Source organism: Kogia breviceps, chromosome 1 (assembly GCF_026419965.1).
Source record: "Kogia breviceps isolate mKogBre1 chromosome 1, mKogBre1 haplotype 1, whole genome shotgun sequence".
Classification (NCBI taxonomy): Eukaryota; Metazoa; Chordata; class Mammalia; order Artiodactyla; family Physeteridae; genus Kogia; species Kogia breviceps.
Window position 1 is genome coordinate 200,614,281 of NC_081310.1, and position 23,608 is coordinate 200,637,888.

At 59.5% G+C, this 23,608-nt stretch overlaps 1 protein-coding gene across 2 annotated transcripts in view; it reads right to left on the reverse strand.

Moving 5' to 3' along the window:
- PRDM16 (PR/SET domain 16) overlaps nucleotides 1-23,608 on the reverse strand; it is a 328,213-nt gene that overhangs the window by 157,414 nt on the left and 147,191 nt on the right. For both annotated transcript variants that reach the window (XM_067018953.1, XM_067018961.1), the window contains exon 3: nucleotides 8,627-8,677. In XM_067018953.1, coding sequence (XP_066875054.1) covers nucleotides 8,627-8,677 — 51 coding nt within the window. The remainder of the gene's footprint in view (nucleotides 1-8,626; nucleotides 8,678-23,608) is intronic.

Here is a 23,608-nt window from a genome sequence, read left to right on the forward strand (position 1 = left end):
AGTTCCTCCATGTCTTTCTGTGGCCTAAGGGCAATGATGATTATGTGTGTCACCTCCCCCTCCTCTCCTGCCGTCACCACCAGAGCAACACACCCCACGTACCACGCTGGATAAGGAAGAAACTGGACCCAACCATCAGCTTGGAATGAAGCCCAGCTGAGCCCAGACTAGATCAGCCAGCTTGCAGACAGGTGACGATCGATGAGTGTTGTTTTAAGTGTTAAGGGTTTGGGGTGATTTGTTACACAGCGTCATTGTGTAATAGCTGACTGATACACCAACTTCAATTACTCCAGCCCAACCCCCTCTTGCTTTTCTCTGAGTTCAATCATATTTATTGTTCAATCATATTTACCCCAATTCTTGAAGGGTCTGGAGGGCAATACACGGTACAACATGAGACTTAGGAACACTTGCTTTGGAGTCTTGTGGCTGTGGCCCTGGAAAATTCCCGGCCTCCCCGCTGAATCGTGTGGCCTTAGGCAACTGACAAACTGTCTGTTCCTTAATTTTCTCTGCAGTAAAGTGGGAGTAATAGTGCCTGGGGGTGATTGGGGGTAAATGAGCCGATGTATATAAAGAGGCTGGCAGGCTTTCTGTAATGACAACGGTGACCATGGCAGCGGTAGGAACAGCAGCAGCGCCCGGCTCCCAGGGGTTGGGCTCAGGAGGGGACACAGCCTCGTTGCGGGCGAGAGAGGCCCAATTCCACTTCCCCACATGCCCACCCACCCGTGTCTGCTGTCCCTCCTCCCCAACACCCACTCCCCCTGCCTCCCAGGCATCGATCGGGAAAAGGCACAGTCAGCCTGCAGCAACATGAGCCCAGAAGCTGCCTTGGGGGCTGGGGCAGAGGCTGGGGGCTCAGGGCCAGGCTCTGACAGGCCCCACGGGACCCTACCCCCACGCACCCACCTGTGCTACACACACCTGTGCCTCACACACCTGTTGTACACACATGCAGGGAGCCACCCCGCATCTCAGAGAAGTCATGAGCAGAAGTGAGCTGAGAGGCGGGTGGACCTTCCGCATCCCCGAGCCCGGGGCAGGTGCCTGTCGGGACAGCAGGCAGCTTCTCAGGAGGGCTGGGGAGGACACAGACTTCCCCAAGAGTTTCCACCTGCCAGGCAGGCCTCGGAGACCCCCAGACGCTGGAAGGATGAGGCCCTCCCCGCTCTAGCTCAGGCCTGGGCCGAGAGAAGCAGTGGAAGGTTCTTTTCCCCACTCTCGGGACTGGGGGCCGCCCAGGGCCCTGCCTAGAGACCACGTGCCCATGGCCCCCCTAGATCTTCATGGGTGACCATCAAAGGCACAGGGGGACCTCAGGAAGCCGGCTCTCTCTGGAGGCCTGGATGTTCCGCCTGCACCCTGAGAGGGAAGTGACACACAGCTTGAGGTGGCCAGCCGTGGGAGGGGCCCTGAGGGTCCACAGCACCTGCCCGCTGCCGCCCTTGACCCTGGAGAGGGTCGGGCCACCTCGACACCGCGTGTGTGTAAAACCAGAAGTCAGCCTTACACTCAGAACAATAATAATCGCACTGATGACCCAACGGCGACGATGGCAGGTTTTGTAGAGCAAAGGTGAGCGCTGTGGTTTTCCCTGCGCCGCAGGCGGAGGACGCACCCACGAGCCAGCAATGCTGCCGAGGAAGCTTGTGTCTGCTTTCAAAGCAGAAGGCGCTGAGTAGGCCTCAAGCTGATAGAGTTTTCTCTCTTAATAGTGCGGCACGATTTAATTAACTCACCATTGCGCCCACCTGAAGGTGACAGAGTCTGTTGACACCACCGTCTGGCTCCTATAGAGCCGGTAAAATGTAGGCAGTACGTCCTCTTCGCCACCCGCTGCCGGTGGAGGCCACCTCTCCCCAGCGCCGTCCCGCGAGGGCCGCCTGGACACCCCAAGGTGCTGGCGCGGTTTCCAGGAGAGCGAGGCAGGCGCCACGCCTGTAACCTCTGACCCGCTGCAGGTGGTGTAGGGCCTGGCCCACTGGTCCCCTGGCCACGTGGGCCCCCTTGTCCCACACCAGTAACGATAACGGTGACAGCGGCCACAGGCCCCAAGGTCCCTTCAGCTGGCCTGGCGACCAGAGCTGTGCCCAGTTTATCGCTATCCTCCTGATGCCCGGGCCATGCAGGGTTCGGGATTATCATTTCCCCGTTCGCAGGGGAGGAAACAGAAATGCAGAAGTTCAAGTTCAGGGCCTAGAGCCACACCATCCAGGACAGAGTCAGGTTCAGAGGGCCAGGGGTGGGCTGGGCGGAGGCGATGGACCCAGCATGGCCTCCCGACCCGGGTCTCCAGTGAGAAGGAAAGGGTCCTTTGTCTACTTTCCGGGTAATGTACATTTTCAAGTTCTGAATCTGTCCTTTGAAATCAGTGACGTTTTGTCTGCCCTCGCTTGAGGTTTGGGCAGCAAGTGTCAGCAGGGTGGGGGAAGGGCCTGACGACAGAGACGTCACCTGCTCCCCACGCGCCCTGCCAGGAGCTGCGGCTGGACCCCAAGGAGCGGGGGGCCCGCTGCCCGGGCTCTGGCCCCCTCACACCCACCTCCCTCCTCCAGGACCTCCCCCCCAAGCTGCAGCCCAGCAGCCTTTCAGTAGGTTTCACAAGGGATGCTTCACTTATGAGAAAGAAAACCCAGTTCGTTGCTTCCTCAGCAGCAAAAACAGAGGGAAAATTCACCTCTCCCCCGCACCCCCCCCCCACCCCCGGCGAGGTTCTCAGGGTTGGGTGGGTCCCTCTGAACAACCTGCCCGGCTCTGCCTGCTCTGAGCGCCTGCCCCACCCGGTCCTGCTAAGACGAGGCCTTCTTCAGACAGGCGGGTCTGCAGCAGGTAATAAATTACTGTGGAGGAAATTAATTACCTGCATCTCTCCCCAGCTTAATCTGGTGGTTTAGGCTGACTTCAGGGGCCCTTAGGTTGGGCTGGGGGTGGTAAACCCAGCTCAGTTGCTGGGGGAACAAAATGCAAATGCAGTCTGGAGCTGCCTGCGACTTGCCCTGGCCACCCTGCTGCTGTTGGCCCCGTTAATCACCCTTATCTGCCTGGGAGGGGGCCACAGCGCCACGGCCCCCCAGAGGGCAAGTTCAGGTGCCGCGAGGTGGCGAGAGGGCAGAGTCCACCCGGGACGGCTGAGGTGGAGGCGAGGCGGCCAGGGCTTCCAGGCCGCGGCCCCTCCCTCAGGCTGGATTTTCTGCTGGCACCCGAGCCACCAGGGTCACGCCTAAGGGCCTCTTCAGATAAGCGTCTACGGTTGTGAAAAAATGAGGCCTCTGGGAGGAGCAGGGGGAGGGGCGAGAGTTAGACGCGGGGCTGGTCCCCAGCGGCCGAGGGTCCCCAAGGCCACCAGCCCAGAGCTGCTGCAGGAAGGGGACCGGCGGAGGCGGGGCTCTCCGACTTTCTGCGTCTTGGCCCCGTTACACTTCTCCACTCGGCAGCCTTTGATTCAGCAAAATCAAGGATGCAAACTTCTTAGGAGTACTTAGTTTCCATGGCAACCGAAGCTGACCTCAACATTATTGTTCTCGAGAGGGGACTGACTTTACTATATGTTCATTCACTGAATTAATGGACTCCTGGTTCTTTTATCAGCAACCCCGAACAAAGGAAAGGGAAGCATGTCTCCGAAGGGCTTTCAGCCACTGTCCAGCCTTTGTCCGGGGCTTACCGGAACGAAGCAAGTCTATCCAGCCCCAGATTATCAAAATCAACTTGGAGCTGTCTCCTTGGCAGCTAAGCACACTTTGATTTCATAAAGACATAACCGATCCCACATGCAAATTATTAATTGTGAGCCCAGGCCTCTTAGGGCTTGGGACGCTGCTGTGATTTTGATTTTTTTTCAGGAATCAAGCACACTGTAGGTCAACTGCAATTGAATTATAGCACCTGGGTGGCTACTGAGCGTTGCTGGCTGGGGGGTAAAGAGGAAAAGAAAAGGATTTCTGAAACTAACCTCGCTGGCACAGGCAAAGCGTAACAGGGGCAATCAAGCTTGTTCTGGTCCCAGCGAGACCGGCTGACGGCGACGTGTGCTCACTGGCCCTAGTCCGGGGGCCTCGGGGATGGAGCATCTCCCCATCTCTTGCTCCAGCCACAATCCTTCCTTCCCCACCAGGCGGTCCTCACCCTCCAGCCACCTGGAAAATACCTCTGCTTCCTCCAGGGGAAACACAATGCAAAGGAAATAAAACCACGTGAAGCCACACTGATCGCAAATGCCTGGCCCGGAACCCCCGAGGCACAGCCTGGGCTCAGCCTCGCGGAGACCTGGGGCGTGTGATCTTCTCAACTAATTGCTGCACAAAAGACACTTAGCAGCTAGCTGCCTGTCCATCTCCACTCTCACCTTCCCGGGTTTCCTGGCTCCAGGTCATCCTTTATTGGCCTTCAGGTCCCTGGGGAAGGAGCCGGGAGTCCTGGGGCGCCCATTACCGGAGGCGTTTCACCCGGGCCAAGCTGTATAAAACACGCACGTGTAACAGCCCAGCGGGACAGGCCGAGGTCCTCACATCCAAATAATCATTTCACGAATTATCCTAATTATCAATCAATCACCCTATTCGGACGGTGCCAGGTTGGGCTATCGGATGACGTTTATGACCTGTAGCATTTTGTACGGAATAACAGAGAGAGATTTATGGACCTATCATGGTCCCTCTCCAGCAGCAGGGCTTTATTAGCTCAGTTTATTTTTGACTCTCCTTCAAAGCCTCAGGCTCCCCCCCCACCCCCGGCCCGCAGCGCTGGCTGGGACGGCCACAATCTGGGATGCTTCTGAAGACGCACCTTTCTGAGTCTGGTCCAGCCCCAGTGATGCGAATTCCTGATTCATTTATTTATTTTGGAGGGGCGGAGGCAGCGTGGCAGAGAAGTGGGGGAGAGAAGAAAAAATAAAAAGAGAAAAAGAAAAAGGTCACTTCCCTCTTCATTTTCTCCCGGTTGTACTGTATTAACACGTCCTTCCTTTTCAAGACGGTCAAAGAAAACAAGATAAAGCGAGACAATGGGACGGCTGTTGGGGGCCTGGTGTTTCCCCCTTTCATATCACCGGAGAGATTGAATCAAAATTCTTCTCGCTGATACCATCTCCCCGGGTGGACCACACTCTTGTTAACGGATAAATTCAAGCCCTCCAGAAAGTCAAAGAATAAATTTAAGCCTTTTGCCAAATGTCTATCCTATTGGATTTTGATAAGACGGCCATTGAGTCTTAATAATGTCTTCCATCCATTTTCAGCGGGCCCTTAACACGGCTCTTTATTCGTCCCCAAAGCCTCTTTGCCCGGCCTTTTTATTACGGGCTCTGGCGGGCTCTCCAGGGAGCCAGGCGACCCGAGTGATGGATGGACAACTGGCTAGATTATCTCCCGCAGATGTTTGCTCTCCAGGAGCCCCGGGCTTTCCCTCTAAGTAAACAGAGACTAAAGAGAGTCGGGCGGCAGCGAGCAGTCCCCGAGGTCCCAGCCAGAGGCTAGAGAAGGCGACCAGCCCGACCTGCGGCCAGAGTGACTTTTGGGGGGAAGCGCGTGCGCAGCCCAAGCGCACACCTGGGCGGGCGAGCGGCAGCCAGGGCGCCGGCACGGAGCACGAAAGCTCTGGGCTGCGCTGCGCGCACCAGCAGGAGGAGGCAGGAATGCAGAGACGGGGGGTGGGGGGGCGTGAGGTGGGGGCGGGGAGGGGTGGAGACGGATGCGTGGCACTGACGGGGGACCCAGGGGAGACCGGGGAACAGAGGGCCAGGGACGTAGGAGGCCGGCTCCACCGGGTGTGGGGATGGAGGGGACCGGAAGGAGGGGCACAGGAGAGTTGGGTGGAGGGGGATGGAGGGTCCTCAGGGGCGGGGCCAAGCCAGGTGCAGGCTCACAGGCTGCGGTCCCTGTCACTCCAACGCGAGCCCCGCCCTGCGCCGTAGACCCTGGGTTCGAATCCCGCCTCCGCCGCAGAAGTAGGGGCCCAGCTAGCCTCGCTGGGCCTGGATTCTGTCCCCTGTAAACTCTTGACAGGTGGATTCCACAGACCCTTCAGCAACCTGGTTCTTTAATACTGAGAATTTATGACCACCGCTTCCTACAAAACAGCACTGTTTCTGCATGTCTTGTGTCCAGGCACTGATTGAATTAATTAGCCTTCGTTACATTTCACCAATGCACGCCAATAAGGAGCAGGAAGTATGATTCAGTTAATCCTAAAGATGGAATAAGTGATGCTCAGAGGTGTCAGCTGACCAAGCCAAGGCTGCACAGCCTCCAACGCGGCCCCAGCGTCTCTGAAGGGCCCCGGACGTGCGTGTCCCTGGAGGGGCAGAGCCGTGTTCAGCCAGACATGAAAACCCTACACCACAGGACTGATCAATGGGGTCTACATCCCATTACCAGGGAATTCGCTAAATTAGTCCTTAAGAAGCACCCTGAGGCATGTGCGGTCCTCTTACGTCGTAACAAGCCTGTATGTGTCTCCACAGCTGTAAGTGACACACCTTCTATTTGGGAAGAAGGTCAAGGGAACGCTGCGCCGACAGTCCTCCGGCCGCGCGGCGGGACCCCGGCTGCCTCTGCACCCGAGTCTTTCTCAGCCCCTCCCTGCCTCCCTGGGAAGTGACCAGATGGCTCCAGACACCGGGCTTCGTTTTCGATCACCCACCAATGTCACCTGGGTCCCTGGTCCGACGGCCCCTGCACCCACCCCGTGAGTAGCTCTTGGAAGGACGTCTGGACCGCGGTAGCCAAGGCCCGACGGCGCCGCCGCCGTTCGTAAAAGGAAAGGCCGAACAGGAGATGGCCCTGCCTCGGGGGGCAGAGGGTGTGCCAGTTCAAAGGCACGCTTTGCCTCCTCTCGACCTTAACGTTAGACCCGACCTTCCGACCTTCTGCCTTGAACCTCGTCCCCAGGCCATCCCACCTCTCACCTCCGGCCCCGGTGGATGTCAGCCCGTCAGCCACTGCTGTGTGGAGAGGATGACTGTTCCGCATCCTCTCTAGCAGTTAAGACATGAGCTGACTGCAGTCCCTGCTCGAGGGAAGTGGAGATACCACAATTCTCTGAAATGTGGGAAAGCTGCTTCAGCCGCTCTCGCCACCTTATCCTTTAAGAAAATATGAGTTCATTCCCGGAGGCAGGAAGGGGGAAGGGTTGCCCTTGGGATTGACTTCGGAGCCCTCAGATGCGCTTCAAGGCAGAGAGGCCTCAGGCCCCGGGGGCGGCAGGACAGGGAGAGGACACCTTGCCCCAGCTCTGCGCAGACAAAAGGGTCCCCCCCGGGGCCAGACACAGACCACGGTTATGGAGACAGACGAGGCCAGAAGGTCACTGCTGCCAGAGGTCAGCCCTTCACGAGGTCACCGCAGGGTCAGACAACGTCCCCCATTGCACAGTTTTCTCCAAAATCAATATCTCCGGGGTTGACCCTGGCGAGAAGGGCAGGCCCCCGTCCCTTACAGATCGGCCCCCCCAGACGGCGGCTCCCCCCAGAGGCCTCGGCTCTAACCAGCCAGCCAGACACAGGGAGAAAGTTACAAAGTGTGGCAGAACCAGCAAATGGCTTTCTTTTCACTTCCAGACCCGAAAAGGCATTTTCATGATGACGCGAATGAACGCTCCAGCGGTGGCGTCACCTCCCAGAAGAGGTGACGGCACCCCGTGAGCACAGCTCCGCGATTCTGACATTAAGGAAACGGCCCTTGAGGGGAGCTGGGGAGCCCCCGGCTGACTCATCGCCCCGGCCGCCCATGCTGTGCTCTCTGACGCGGTCGGGGTGCCAGGAGAAGACAGACTCTCTCTGCTTTGTCTGGGTGGCGCTTTGAAGCCAAGGTGCCAGGAGAGAGAAGGCTGTAGTAATCCTACCGGAAAACCCAAATATACCGCATCAGCTACCATGTGTGTGTGCGCGCGCGCGCACGTGTGTCTCTGTGTGTGCACGTGTGTGTCTGTGTGTGTCTACGTATGTGCATGTGTACGGATGGCCCGAATTCTATGGACGCTGGACTCCATCTGATGAGCGGCTTCCGGGTTTTGGAGGTGATTTCTGCACCCCACCTCCCTCTGCTGTCCGTCTAACGTGCGGCCCGCGCACGCAGGGACCCGCCTGCCTGGGGATGCCTGCTTTCCTCCGGGGCCGTGTGGCTTTTTCTGGGCCTAGTTCACTCTCTGAACCTTTTGGAACTAATGTTTGTCAACCGGCTGTCACCCATCACCAGGGGACGACGCCCACGTTGACACTTTCTTTCGCTCCATGGTTTTGCTTATTCAGTGCCGTGCCTGAGCCCTCTCTGGAGGCTGAGCGCTACAAAAGGCTTTGTTGAATCTGCAGCCGATTGTGTGTTTTTCCTCTCTATATTCTTTTCACGTGAGTATCCAGTGGAGATGGTTAAATAAACACAACCTTCATTTATTTAATTTCCACACGTCAGCCCGGCCTGAAGCATTCCCACAGGTTCGGGGCTTGTCTCGGTTCTCCGGGACCAGGACGGTTCCGCGAAGTGAGCCCCTACTGCTACACAGTGAAAACAAGCATCCGTCCTAATCACTCGGGAATCACATTCCGCGCACACGCTTGACCGCAGATAACCTCGTACTCGGGTGTACACTGGACGGGAGGGGAGAAGGCGCAGACCAGCTCTCCTACCTTTTGGATGCAGCCCTCCTGGGACGACACCTCTGCGTCCGTCAGCATTTGCTGCAAAACAATTTGGAAAGGGGTTGTTAGTTTCCAACAAAACGCGGTCCTCAAGCTACGGTGGGTTATATATACATCGTGCCAGCAGAGCAAGCGTGCTCTGAAGTCATACGGGTAAGGCGGGTGGCTGCTTCAAGACAAGAAGGAGAACCGGGATCCTCTGTCCCGACAGTGTCTCCGCATTTGTTGCACAGGGATTCGTTGGGATGGAGCCGCCCTGTGGAGCTCAGCCTGGTCCTGTGGCGACTGGGGACAGACTCACACGGAGGGTCCTTGCTGCCCGCCGCACGTGTGAGTAGGAACAGTCCAATGGGGGCACCGAGATGCTTGAAATGTGTCACAGGCTCCCTCCTGGTTTCCTGGGGCGAGCTCCTGCCCCAGCAGTGGGTGGTGGCAGTACCAGGAAGTCCTCCCCCCGCCCATGGGACACAGGCTTGGGACGGCTAGGAGAGACAGTGCCAGCCGCTCTGGGTCTTTCTTCCACCAGACAGCTTTGGCTTGGAGCTTTCCTTGGCTCGGCTCTGAAGAGCTGTAGCATTTTGCCTGGCTGGCATCTCCCTTAACCACCACGTTCCACTCCAGAGGGGTGGCATTTCAGCGACGGGTCCCAGAGCGCTTTCTAAGCTAAGCAAACTGACAAATTAGCTGTATCGATGGGATTTTCCCTTCTGGATCTCAAGTACCCTGCACAGACACGTACATAAATTTGTAATGTCGTTTCCATAAGAATACAAACTAAGATGGAGACTAATATTTGGAAACCAATAAGAGAAATGGGGTCAAATCCAGGGGTTTTATTTCCCCTCCCCTTAAAATGACACTATCGCCTTTTCAAATGACAAGCGTGGAAGAGAGGGCCCGCTGGTGCCCACGCAGGCCAGGTCAGAGGACCAAGATGCTGGCGGATTTGCCCAGGCTCAGCTGTAATAACAATAAGTCATATTTTTAAATGTTGAGAATTCTAACCAAGTGGGGATTTTATGTTTCTTTTAATAGATTCTGAAATTGTGGTTTGGACTGCAACTAGGAGTGAAAACAGAGAATGAGACAGAAGAGGAGGACACGGAGACACCGGGGAGGTCTCCTCAGGAGAGCCAGCTAGAGACCAGGTCACCAGTTACTCTGTCCCCGCTGGCCCGGGCTGGACAGGCCCCGGGGGAGACCTGGCGGCTGAGCTCTGCCAGCAGACGGGCTTGTGTAGCTTCCCTCTCGTCTGTCTGCTTTTCACTCCCAAAGCCAGAGCCTAGAGGGCTGGCTGGAGGCTCGGTCAACGCCGGGACAGGAGGAGAGAGAGGCTGACTGCTTGGATCTCGGGAAAGCCCTGGTGTCCAGGAAGGGACCGCGCTCCCCGGGGAGGGAGATGGACGGCTGTCCGGCCGCAGGCTGCCCGGGCCTGCACCTGGCCCGGAGAGCTTCGTCAGCATCACGCAGAACCGGGGGTGGGAGCGCTGGCCCCGGGCCCTGCGATTCACCAACGCGACCCTTACGAAGGGGCGGCTTGAACCAGAGGGAGAAAAGAATGTGTATTGATCTTTCTAAGCCACGCAGCCTCCGGGGCCTGGGACAAAACCACAGAAGGGGCGCAGCCGTCCGAACGACTCCCCTTCCTGGGGCCGGTCCCCTCATGACGGACAAAGGAGGCCGCTACCCAACGCCCGCCGTCGAGGAACTGGAGCCTCACGACCCAGCAATGCCACTTCTCATCACCCTGCTGCTGTGACTCTTCCCAGAGAAGGGGCCTCAGGGACCCTCCCGGGTGTCACGAAGCCCGGCGAGCGTGCTGACCACCAGGCGACTGTCCTGAGGAAGGTGACAAGCCGGCCTTCGCAGCCGGGCCCAGCGCATCACACGCCCACGCGGGCCGTGCACTCGGGTACGGGCCAGGCTCGCCATTGATTTGGGGGCACCTGGAGAAGCCACCCTTGGGAGACCAGAGAGCCTCCAGGGCTGTACCTGCCCACGGCCCGCAGGCCTGTGCTGGCGGCAAAGCTCTGGTTGGGGGTAGAGAGGCAGACGTTCAAGCCGCACCTTCCTTGAAGGTCAAGACGCCAGCACAACACACCAAGCACAGCACAGAACCCGGTAGGGCCGGGTGGGACCAGGCAGGCCTGGGGTGTGGGCAGTTGAGCTGCAGGACCACAGGTGAGCAGAACGGAGCCCCACCCAATCCAGTGATGCAGGGAGAGCTGGGGCCGTTAAGCCCAACCTGGCCAACAACCGCGTCCAGAGGAAGCCTAACCCTCTGCCGACGACCCTGAAGAAAGAAGCATCCTCCTGACGGGGAGTGGGTTCCAGGACCGCCCCATTCCAGCAGCTTCTCCATGCCCACCCTGATGTAACGGCCCTCCTTGGTAGGTGCGTCCGCGTAACCTCTGCTCTTCACCCGCTGCTGACCTCGGGTGCAAACCCACCCCGCGCACCCCTCCTGGAGCCTGTGCTCCGGCCTTCTCCCCGCCAAGGCCGCCACTTTGTTGAAAAACCTCTTTATTTTGCTCGTTGAGCCCTCGGCACACACGCCGCTGGCCGGCCGGCTGGGCTCTGCTCTCAAGCGCGTCTCCGCACCGGCAGAAGTATTAGGTGTGTTTTGATTCAGCAGTTTAGCCAAAAAAGTGAGGTTTGACCTGGAGCATTTGCTTCTCTTGTGGGTCTCGGTGCCAGGATTGAGCTAAGTGGGGTTTGCTCAAAGCATCTTTTTTGACTCTTAAAATAAATAGCCTCTGTTCTCCAAAAAGTCAGCGCAGAGGAGACACACACACAGACATCCATACGCTCACAGCTCCGGAGTTCTGGCGTGTCCCCCGAGGGGGCTAGGCTTTCTGCTTGGTGTCACAAACGGATCCCAGAAGGCTTCTCTCCCTTCAAAACAGTCTGTTATTAAAGGATCTGAAAACATACCTACAGGAGGAAACCCAGACGGAGCCCCCGACCTCGCGGCTTCCAAAACCAGAGAGAAGTGAATGAATTCCCCACCCCCTGCCCAAGTCTGGCCTGTGGTCCAAGAGGTCACCAAACGCTCTCCTTTACCGACCTCTTCCTCTTGGCCTTGGAGCCCAGGCCTCTCTCTAACCTGTTCCTCTCTGTCCACTGCTGAAGTCGCCTTTTCCACCCAAAGAGGTGGGTGTGTCTGCGTCTAGAAGTGGCTACAAGCTGACTCCAAGGCCCCTCCCCTTGAAGAAGCCTCCACGGGCCGGGCCGGGGCCGTCCACGCAGGTCACTGCTCAGGACTGTCCCAGGAGCAGGGCTGGGGTCGGGTCGATGGGGGACCCCCTCCCACCCGTCCTGGCTCTGAGCCTCACAGTGCAGCCCTCCGGGAAACAGGGGGCCCCAGTCCGAGCAGGCAGGTCAAGACGGGGGCTGCTGCCGCCTCCCCAGCCCCGTGGTCAGCTGCTCTGGACTCTGCATCACCTGCCCTCCGAGGAGGGTTTCGGGCCCAACGAAGCAGTGCCCTCAAATGCACCCAACGGGCTGCCGCTCAGAACTCGTCGAATCCCCCCGTCGCGAGCTCATCTGAATTCCTGCAAAGAACGCCCAAGGCCTCACCGGTGCATCCTCCCTTCCTGGGAAGACAGGCTTTTTAAAGAACGATTCTCATGCTGAGTTTTCTGACCAAATCAAAGTCCTACCATGACAGCCACCTCCCCTGGTAGAAATGCCGCAGTGACCGGTGATGGGCACAGCCCCAGCGTGGTGACAGGAGGACAGCGGGGGCGGCGGCTGCTGTCCAGGCCCCCAAAGGCGGGTCCCCCGTCCTTCTCACAGCTGCCCCACCTGGGTGAGAGCTATCGTTATACTGACTTTTCAGGTAGGAGCTGGAGGCTCAGGAGTTGCAGCGACAGGGCAAAGGTCAAAGAGCTGCTGGGTGCCGGAGGCTGCGTCCAAGCCCCGGCCTCCTGATTCTGGAGGAACCGGGGTGGTGGGGGGGCGGGGAGAAACCACTGGGTGGTGTGTCCGGTGGAAAGGAGCCACACGCCCCGACCCTTCCGACAGGGACTCGCACCTGAACCCCGGCCAGACCATCCCCCCGCCAGGCCGGCCGTGTGGCCTGGGTGGGGTCCCGCTGGCTGCGCCCCCAGGAGCCGTCAGGGCGGTTAGTCACTGGCCAGCCCGCTCTGGCTCCCGAGCAAAGGCTCCAACGGTGTTGACACAAACTCTTGAGCTCTCAACTGGGAGTGGGTCACATTTATTTATTTTTTGCATTAAAAAAAAAAAAAACCCTCAGCTTAGCCGTGTTTGAGCTACAGAAATGATTTTTTTGAAAGGCGCCTTGGACACTGTTTCTCACTTTTATGCCTAAACAGATACTTCTCAGTTCTTTCAAGTGAGATCTCACCCAATGAATGGAGACTCTCTCTTTACTCCTAAGAAAAATATTTACACAGTCAAGTATGGCACGAAAAAGGACCCAGGCTCCTTCAGAGGGCCCGGCCCGAAATGCATCTAGGTCTCCTCTAGGTCTCCGCATGCTGTTTACATTCCCAGCCCGGCATCTCCGCCCTCCCCTCCCCAAAGGCATTTCCCAAGCCTCCCGCTTGGGACCCTGAAGTCCGGGCACTGGGAGCGAGCGGCCTCTCCCCGGGGTGGGACATGAGTGACAGCCAAGTCCCACCTTCCCTACTTTTTCTGTTGGCCAACAAAAAACCTGGGCCCCCTGCAAGGGCTTTATCTAGACTCACCCCAATTCTCCCAGATTCCCCCCCAGACCTCCTCCCCGGAGTGGGGGCCTCTATGTCTCTTGACCTCTGCGGAGTGTTTCGGGGCCTCATTAGCACGAGCTAACGAGGGGCGGACGGCTTTTCCTGGCCCACACTTCCCTGCGTGGCCCCAGCGCTCTGGGCATGGCTTGCCCGCTGTCAGATGTGCTGAGAACACTCTGTGTGCTGGCAGCTCCCGGCCGTGGGCACGCGCCCGTCTGCCGGACACCCTGCCCTGCCCGGGGCTGTCGGGCGCCCATACCTCCCCTCCCGCAGGACAGACGGCTGAGTGAGCGAACGAATCGCGCCCCCTGAGTCCTCCAGGTTGATGGCCTGGGCCGTCCCAGGCCCCCTTCACAGCCTCCTTCCAGAAGCACCCACTGGGCACCTTTGGTCTGCCCTGCCCCATGGAAGGTGCCTTGGAGACATTTAAAGAAATCTTGAAAGCGCGTTGATTCCAGCGTCAGCTCCTCTGGGGAAGAGGCAACGGCTGAAGCCCACCCGCTTCTCCAACAATGCCGACGTGAACAGGGAGCCCCCCCACCCCGAGAAGGCAGGGGCAGAGGCGGGCAGATGAGCTGGCCCAGAGGACAGGAAGGGGCCGCCAGGTTCAGGGAGGCCCTGAGGGCCCCACTGCCTTGGGCGTCCTCAAGTGCCAGGCGGGGTTTCAATTGGCCTCTGAGGGTAAATATGGATGCCGGTGCTGGCCAGGCTGACGGTTGGGGGCCGGGGGGCGCAGGAGAGGAAGGAGGGTCTGCGGGATGCGGGCAGGGAAGGGTGGCCTCGCGTAAGCCCTGGATGCTAAGTGGTGGCAGTTCTTGGGTCCACCCTGCTCCCCGCCTGTTGACACGCCACGGTGGGCTCCGGGGGGAGTGGGCCCACAGCTCAGGCCGCAGGGCCCCGGTTCCCCACCGTCAGCTGGGGGACCTGTCAGAGGCCGCCGGAAGGGACACCAGCGAGATAGCCGGGAACAGAGGGCCGGCCGGGCGCCACGGTGGGCTCACGTCAGGCACTAGAACCGAGAAAAAGCCTCCGAGGGAGAGCTGCCGTCACCCTCTTTACAGATGAGACAGGAGCTCAGAGAGGTAGAGTAACCTTCCCACATGTGCACAGTTGGCGAGGGTGGACACAGATGTCCACCCGCAGGGACCGAAGGCATGGGGCCCGTGGGGCAGGGGCACCGACAGAGGGCCCCTTTGCCAAGGAAAGACCGAAGGCAGCCCAGGTGTGGACCTGCCTGGTCTCTGACCCCCGCTCACCCAGGCATCTGACCGAGCAGGGCTCCCGCTGCAACCGTCTTGCCGATAAAGAGCCCAAAGAAATAAGGGCAGCGCCACCAGCCCCAGCTTCCCCAGCTGCCTTCCAACCCACGAGCCACCTTGTAACAGCCCAGCACCTGAGCCGACCTCACCACAGACACTCCGCCGGCAGACGGCAAGTCCGTGGCCTTTCACTCGGAATCACAGGCCCCTCGGAGCCACCCGGAGGGGGTCCCACCTGTCCCTCCCGCCAGCTCCTGGCCTGGGCAGCAGCCCACCCAGGCCCCCGGGGCTGTGACACATGGCCCCCTTGGCCCGCCACCACTGTGACCTTGCCTTGTCCCCTGCGTCTGATGCCATGGGGACTTGGGCGCACTGGGGGCAGGGCTTGGGCTGGCCACCTTCCCTGGGGGCGGCAGCTGTTCTCGAGGGGACGGGGTGGTTTGCGAGGACTCCTGCTCCCCCAGGACTGCCCCCCAAAGCTATCCCTTTCAAGAGAGGAGAGAGTGCTGGTCACCCCCAGCTCGGGACACCCAGCCTCCGGCTGAGCCGTTCCAACAAGGCTCTGAATTCTCCCCCGGACCACATACAGGTCCCTCACACACTGGGCAGCTCGGGTCCAGGAGCCCAACCCCATAGACACTGCCCAGCCCTTTCTGTCACCACTTGCTGAAGGACGTGGCCGGGGTCCAACCCTGACCTGGCCTAGGAGCCCCTGCCCTCTTGTCCTGGCCCCAGCAGGAGCTCGTTCCCAGAGCTCCTACCTGGGGGCTCGTGTCCGGCTGAGCTCTGGACACAGACAACAGGCTGGGGGCCGGGTCATGAGGGAGCTCAGGCTGGGGCACCGGCTAGGCAGGCGCTGGCAGGAGGAGGGCGCTGGGTCCACGCTTGTGTCAGCAGCCGTGGCACGGGCTCCAGGATCCCCCTCTGCCGGGCAACGGGCTGAGGCCTGAGCCCAGGTCGGCCTCCGCGGGCTCTTGTCCCGAGGAGGTGCGTGTTCGGTGCCCCACCTGGCCTCAGGGGACAGCTTCTCCCTCCTGCTTCTGGAAGATTGATGTCCCCGGAGGAAGTGCACGTAAATCCTAAGAGCTGGGTGATGTGTGGCACATCCGATCAATGGCTCGTGACAGCCATAACTTTCAGCCTTCGGGAACCACCGGTGCTTCCAGGGGCCTCGCGATCGCCAGCTCCAGGAGCTGGACACGCACCCCCGGAAACCTGGAGAAGCAAACAGCTGTTTGTTCCTGGATCTGGTGCCCGAGCTTCCTCCTGAGGGTCTGGGTTCAAGAGGAGAAAGCCAAGAGCTGGAGGGAGCCTGCGGACTCGGGAGGCCTCAGACCCTGCAGGAGAGCCCCAGCTTTTCTAGAACGTTCTTTCACATTCCAAAAGCCCAGTGTCCCTGCGCGGCCGACCCTTCTGCGGCCCCAGAACATTGCTCATCCATCGCGAGTGTCAGGCGCGTGCAGGACCGCCTTCCCGCGGCTTCCCCGCTGTGCTCAATCCCGTTTGCTGAAACCAACACCGGGCTCTGCGCATCGCAAACCAGAGGTGGCTCTGCCCACCCACGCCTGAAAATACATCCTTCCGGGACCCCTGCGGGCCATGCATGACTGGCTTCCGGACCTTCTGATAGCGCTGTACTCCAGCCTCGCCCGGACACCTGGATGACAGCCCATCTGGAGAAGCTGCCTCGGGGACCCTGCAGCCCGGGTGACTTTGCACCTTGGCCTCTCCCAAGGGGGAAAATAAACCGCAGGTCAATTACCAGCTCTACGTGCACGTTTGTCTTTTACTCTCAACCCTTTCTAGTTATAGAAATAACCTGCATATTGACAGAAGCATATTAATGCCCTTCAGCTTGACCCTGCTTATCGATAACTTGTTTGTTAGATGATCCTTAATAATCATAAGTGAAGAAAAAGGGGTCATGGACCTCCAGCAGTGGCTGCTCGACAGATGCAAGTCTGAAAGTTCCGAGACCCAAGGCTGGGATGCGGGTGGGGCCGGGCTGATGCTGAAATGAGGCGACCCTCTCCCACCCCGCCCCGCCCACCGTGGATCCCCTGGGATTTGGGCTCTTCTTGGGCTGTGAATTCCCACGCCTCGTATTGGGGCGTGGGGTCACCTTTAATAACTTGAAGGTGGGCAGGTCAGAGGCGATCACCCCACATTTCAGCACAGAGTTGAATTTCAACTCCCGTCACGACGTCAGGCAGTGCTTTCCAGGGACAGAGAAGTGACACAACGTGAAAAGGCAGCCACCAGTGGTCCCTGTGCTCATGGGGGCAATGACCTGGGGGACAGAAGGCCTTTCCCCATCAAATTCTGGCCGCTTGTCTAATCCTCGCCCTTTAATCATCCCACGGAGTCACTCTGCAAATATTTAAGGACCCTCTCACTCTAGGGATGGCAAACTTCCAAGCCAGAAGTACATTGTTTCGAACCGCGATTATAATACTGTAGCAACGACGGTCATAACAACCCAACTGTCAGCCCTGCGGAAGGCACGGTAATCTCTAATAATCCCCATCTGCCGGCTAAGCTCAGAGAGGTTGAGCTCCTCACCCGGCGTCACACAGCCGGGAAGAGGCCGAGCTGGAATTCCAACCAGGCCGCACCCGAGCCTCTAGGTTGTGCGGCCTCCACAGATCTGGCTCCATCTGGGCAGCGGGTCGGGGGTTAGGGCAGTGAGCAGGAGGGAGGGAAGGATGAGAAAGGGAGCTGGGCTTTCTCTCCCACAAAGGATGTTTCCAATCGGGCGGGGGGGGGGGAGGAGCCAGCTCTGCAGAGCCCGAGTGCCTGGGCTTTGGTCACAGCTGCCGTGCTAACTCGAGGCCACCGTGTGTGGGGTCGGGCAGGAGGTGGGGAGCCGCCCAGCAAGAGCTCACACTTTCCTAATGGAGCCCAATTACAGCAACAGCTGTGCGGAGGAATTCCGCACTGATCCGCTGTGAAAAATGGGCAGCCTTTGGAATCTTAGAGCATCCTTGCAACTGCCATGCAGCCAGGAGCCCCCGGGGCCCGGATCTGCTCTCTGGGGGGCAGGTTGAACCAGCAGAGCTGGGCCAGGCCACCCAGTCCCACCCCGCCTCGAATTTCCACGCAAACCCCGTGCCGCCCCCCACCCCCCGCCCCCACTTCTGCATTTCCAGCTCCGGGTCAGGCACGTCAGGGCGGAGGGAACTCGGAGGGCTTCCCAGACTTGGGCGGGCCCATGGCTCAGGCCGCCGACCCTGGGCACGCCTGTCACGGCTTCCCGGCTGACGTGGGGTGTCTGCTGGACCCTCCTTCCTCAGGGGCCTTGGCAGGGCGGGAGGGGGCACAGGGCAGCACAGAGAACCCCGGCCCAGGGCCGGCTCTTCCGCCCTCCGTACCCGTGTGCCCCCGCTAACCAGCCTTGAATTGCTCACCTGAGAAAAGGGGGGCACACGTGTCGCAGGCTGGCGCTGTCCGCGGCACCCCCTCCTGGGCCGGGGGAAAGGGGAGGAGCCTACAATAAGGGCGCTCAGAAACCACAGCAGGGAGGGAGAGGGCTACCTTGGCCTCTGGCAGGGTCGGCGGGGCAAATCCAGCCTGTGGCCTGCGTCCACGTGGCCTGTGAGCTACGAGGGCCGTTACATGTTTAAAGAGTTGTGAAAATAAAGAATATGCAACAGGGATCGCTTGTGACACAAAAAGCCTGCCACGCTTACTGTCTGGTTCTCTGCAGAAGCAGCATGTGGCCCCCCCCGCCCCCGGGCCCAGGGTGGACACCGTCACCAGAGGACGGAGGTGGGAGGTCTCGTGTCCTTGGAAATGCAGGCGTGATGCTTCCTGAACGCTCTGTGAGCTCAGAGGATGGGGTGGGCAGAGACGGCTCCCCTGTCCCAGGGCAGCTTTGCTCAGTGGCCAAGAGACGGGGCGGCCAGCAAGCCGGGTTCCCAGAACACCTGATCCCGCGAACAGCTGCCGCGCCCGCCTGGCCCCCGCCCAGAGCACATTCTCAGCTGCAGCCTCCTGCCGGGAAGAGATGGTGTGAAATTGGAAGCAGTTTGAGACGGGCTCCGCTCCTTGTCTGTCTTTCCTTTCGCGTTTGTTCTCCAACGAGAAGAGCTCAAAGTCGTCGTGAAGGAAATCTCCAAACACCCACTGGGATGTCCACCTCGAGCCCCTCAGCATCCCGGTCCGATGGGGGCCCCTTCCCAGGGGGGCAGGTCTGGTGGCCGAGAGGCCCTGGTTCACTGAGGTTCCGGCCCGGGGGACTCGGAGCGTGAGGGTGGGGGACACATCTTCACGGCACTGGGGGACCCGGGCGCCCTCGCCCACGCCTTCTGGAGAGCCCCCTGGCTCATCAGGAATGGGCCTCAGGTTGTCACGGAGGCCGTTCTGGCTCTCGAGACCTCAGCTAGGGAGCTGGGTCCCGAAACTGTCCTCTGCCGAGTCCACTTTAGCAGGACGCCGGAGGGACCCAAGCACGTGCCTGCGTCACCTCGGGCCACCGTGACGCCCCAAGAAGTGCAGAGAACGACACACAGACGCCAAAGGCACCCGCTGACCGTCCTGACTTCTGCACAGGGTGTGATCTTACACTGCCTCCCCTCTTCCTAACGCGTCGCCAGCATGTGAGAGGTCACGTCAGTACAGAGAGCACAAGTCACTCCCCTCCGGCCCCCGCGCGAGGTCTGAGATCTGAGGCCTGGGTCACATCTGCCCTCCTGAGGGCCGGCGCCCGGCAGCCAAAAACCTCCGGACACGCGCGCAGCCCTGCCGCCTTCCTTCCTCTTTGCAGTCCTGAAAGCAAAGCACGGGCTTCTGCAGTCCTCCTCTGGTTTGCCTGCAACTGCCAGAGGTAAGAATGGGCAGTGGGAACCCAGTGCACAGACCCCGGAGGAGCGTGGCGTGCGAACAGGCTCCCATCAGGCCGGTAGCAGGAGTGGCCTCAGGCTCGGGCCACGGGGGCGGGGAGGTGGGGTGACACTCCGGTGCTTGCTGTCACGCCTGTCACTTTAACATGACAAGGTCACCCTCCGTCTGCGGGATGGACTCCGAAAACCTATCCCCATTAGCGCCGGAGGTAGAGCGGGCACAGGGGCGTGTGTCCCCAGGGCCGTCTGGGGGGGCCGGGGGGTCGGGAGGGCGCCTGGGGGCCCCGCGGGCTGGGAGCCTCTCCGGTCCTGCCCCACCCCTCTGAGCTGGTCTGCAGGCCGTCGGCGCTGCCAGGGAAGACTGTCCATGCAGCCCGTGCCCGGGACAACATGGCCTCGGGGAAACATTGACCGCGTTCACAGAAATATTCTTGGGGCCAGACGGATTTTTAAAACTCTATTCTTGGAGCTGGGAGATTCTGTTCGGCAGCATAATTGATTTGCTGTTTCCAAAGACTGAGAAGAGAGCTGAGGTGTGCCGGGCTGCGAACCACACAAGGTCTGTGCAAGTACTGCCCGTGGGGGGCGGGGGGGCGGGGGCAGCGTGTCCCACACCTGGAGAGAGACAGGCAGAGATGGGGGAGATAAAGAGTCAGAGGCAGAGAGAGACAGAAGGAGAGAGAGAGGTGGAGGGGACAGAGACAGAGAGAGATGGGGGGAGGGACACAGAGACCCCGCCCTGCAGGGGCCCAGCCGAGGGGGGAGGGCAGGGGGCCCGAGGCCGGGGTCCCGCCGGCAGAGCTCAGCAGGCCTGCGCCGTGCAGGTGGATGGCTCCCGGACAAAGACAGCCTGAGCTCATCAGAGACGAGCATCACAGCTGCACGTGTGCACAGCCTCAGCTGGGCTCGTGGTTTCACCGCTGGGCCAGCCCCCGCCTCTCAGCACTTGGGGCGAAGTGCGAGATGGGCCCCCGTGTTGGGTGGCTCGTTGCCCCTCCTGGAGGGCCCCGCCCCTGCCCCCGGTCCCTGTCCGGCTGGGCAAGCCCTGCACCCTCACGCCTTCCATTTCTGGTTGTTTGGTTTGGTCGAACGGTCTCGATCACGGCACATTCGTGAACGTAAAAGGCAGATCCCTCTGAGCGGAGGCTGCCCGGCTCCGCTGCGTCACCCAGCAGATGGAAGCAGACTTCTGGGCCATTTTCCTCCCCCAGTTCCACACCCGAAGCGGACGTATCTGCGTGGCCCGGTCGGTTCGCTTTCCCTCCCTAGACACCCTGTGCTTCTCCAGGTTTCTGCACCTGCGAGAGGCCCTTGGTCTTGGACAGGTTCCCCGCCTCAGGACTCTTTAGAAGAGGGACGTCCCTGCGGATGGAATCGGTGATGCCAGCTGACGGCGGCAGCCTCGTGGCAGGCGATTCGTTCTCGTCTGGTTTTCCTCTATCAGAAAAAGGGTTTACTTGTATGAAACGATAAAACTTGGGATACAGCAAGGAGGCCCCGTCTCGAAACAGAGGACCGGACAAGTAATAAACCTGACCCCTGGGTGCCTGTGGGGCGGGGGGGGGGGGGCGGGCAGGACGGTGCGCCAGCCCCAAAGCCAACCGCAGACCAGCACCTGCCCCCAGAGCCCCGGGGCGGGCAGCCCGCTGGAGGAAACTCTCCACAGCCAGCAAGGGAATCTGGCCTCTGCGTCTCACCCAGTCGGGTCCCAGAGCTGGGCCCTGAGTCCCCGATCCTGGGGTCCGATGTTGGGCCCACGGGTCCTGATCTCCTTCTGGCGCTGCCCTGAGCTGGCACGGCAGAGCTGGTCACAGCCGTGCCCCTGCTCTCTGGGCCCCTCTGCTCAGCAGCTCATGCCTGACAGACACCACAATCTTTTTACCCAATTTTCCAGCTGAGTTGACTGAGGCCTGGGAAGGTCAAGGAGTTTGCCCGGGGTCACTGGGTAACACGGCTAAGCCTCTGGCCTCGGGACAAGGATGCAGGACTCTGGTTCCCGTTCCCCATCGCTTCACCGAAGACTCTTTCATAAATAATAGAAATAACAGGGCTTCGTTTCTCGCTGGAGGATGAACTCCCCCAACCACCACCAGGGCTGTGGTCAGCACACAGAGCCAAGCCCTCGTGGGGTGCTGGTGGGCTCGAGCAGCAGGTATTAGTTTGTCCCAGCCGCCCAAAGTCCTGGAAAGAGAGTCTGACGCTCGGTACACGCACCAGGGTCTGACGAGTCACCGCTGACAGTTATTAGCCTATTATCAGACGTATGAATTGCCTCTTTCATACCACATGCCTATCCTTCAAGTGCTTTATTAACTAACGTTAACCAACCCAATTAGCAAAAGACACTGTATTTGTGTAATTAGTAACTTGAGGCTTTATTCTGTCTTGCTCTTAAAGAGGAAAGGCACTGGATGCTGATTAGCTTGCACTGTACAATTAGAGAAGAGGTCGGGGCTCCGCCGGGACGTCTGATCCCTGGGGTCCCGTTAAGGTACCCGGCCCTCCAAAGACCCGCGGGGGTTTATGCTTGTGGTGTTTAAGCGTCTCCAATTGCTTCCTTTCGTACCCAAGCTCCTCCCTGCTGTTGGCATGGCCTTCAACGTGAGGAAGGGGAGATATTTATTTTTATTATAAACGTAGAGGCCCGAGCAGTGAGGAACCTTGTTATTAAACCCTCCAAGCCCAGTTTTGCAGAAAAGCTCAAAATCCAACTTTGAGTATTGATTGCAAGGTTTTTTTTTTTTTTCTAATCGGACGCCAGGAGGAACTCAGTGGGGAAAGATGTGTCGGGGCCGGCCCTGGAGGGCAGCTCCTCTGTTTGCGTCTCTGAGCGAACAGGCCGGTTTCAGAGGGGCCAGATGTTCTAGCTAAGAGCTGCAGGCTGCAGGCTGCGTGTGTGCACGCCACACAGGACTTGAGAACCGGGCTCTCATCCCGTCTGAGCGATCGGGCTGCAGGGGGTTCACCAAGAGGGCCCCGTGTTGGAAGTGACCATGGTGCACGGGCCAGGGGTCCCTTTCCCCATGGGAGCCCCAAACTCCATTTTTTTCATTTATTTTCTTTTAAGATTTTTTTTTTTTTGATGGAAACCATTTTTATAGTCTCTACTGAATTTGTTACAATATTGCTTCTGTTTTATGTTTGGGTTCTTTGGTCGCCAGGCACGTGGGGTCTCAGCTCCCTGACCAGGGATCGAATCCACACCCACTGTGTTAGAAGGCGAAGTCTTAACTACCGGACCGCCAAGGAAGTCCCTTCCAACTTTAGCAGTTTGTGAACCTGCAGAGCAAGCTCTGTGGCTCTGAGTAACTGCCCCACTAGCTCTTCTTTCATTTGTATTTCTTTACTATAGGCGCACCGGAAATCTCATAACCGGGGGTGGCTCCCACCATCTTCCTGCTGACCGCCCTTGAGTTCTGGACGGGAAGGAAGGTGGCCTCTGCCTTCCTTCCCGGCACCTGAGTCACCTGAAGGAGGGAGCCGGTGCTTCACCAAAGCATCCTTGAACCTGCCCAGCTGCCCCGCGCCGCCCACACCCCCGGGCCGAGCCATCCTGAACGTAGCTGCCTCCGTGATCCAGGCTGGCTGTCCCCTCACCCCTGGAGCACAGAGAAAGGCCAACCTCCCGCACCAAATTCCATTGTTTGACAGAGGCGACGGTCACCCCGCAGGGCCTGGCGGTGCAGCGCGGCCCGGTGGCTGACTCTGCCCTGCCCACACGTCTGGCTGCCCCAGGAGCTCTGTCTCGGGATCCGGGATCCGACACCTCTGGGGGCGGAGCTGGATTTCCTGCTTTTGCAACCCAGATGCTCGGGCAGGGCAGCGAGCAGACCTCCCTGACTTCATTCCAGGGCCCGTTTTAGAGGGACAGAGCCTTTTTTCAACTCCGTCAAGTAGGATTCTCAGGCTTTTTTTTTTTTTTTTTTCCATTACTTCTCAGAGTGAACTTCAAACGCCTTAAGTCTGAAAGGCTCATCTCTTTTCTGGTCATCCTTGCTTTTATTCCCTGCTGCCTGTTCTCACGCCCTTGCGCGCACACACGCGCTTGCGCTCACACACGCGCACACACACGCGCGCTCACACACGCACACACACGCGCGCGCACACGCGCGAACACACGCGCACACACACGCGCTC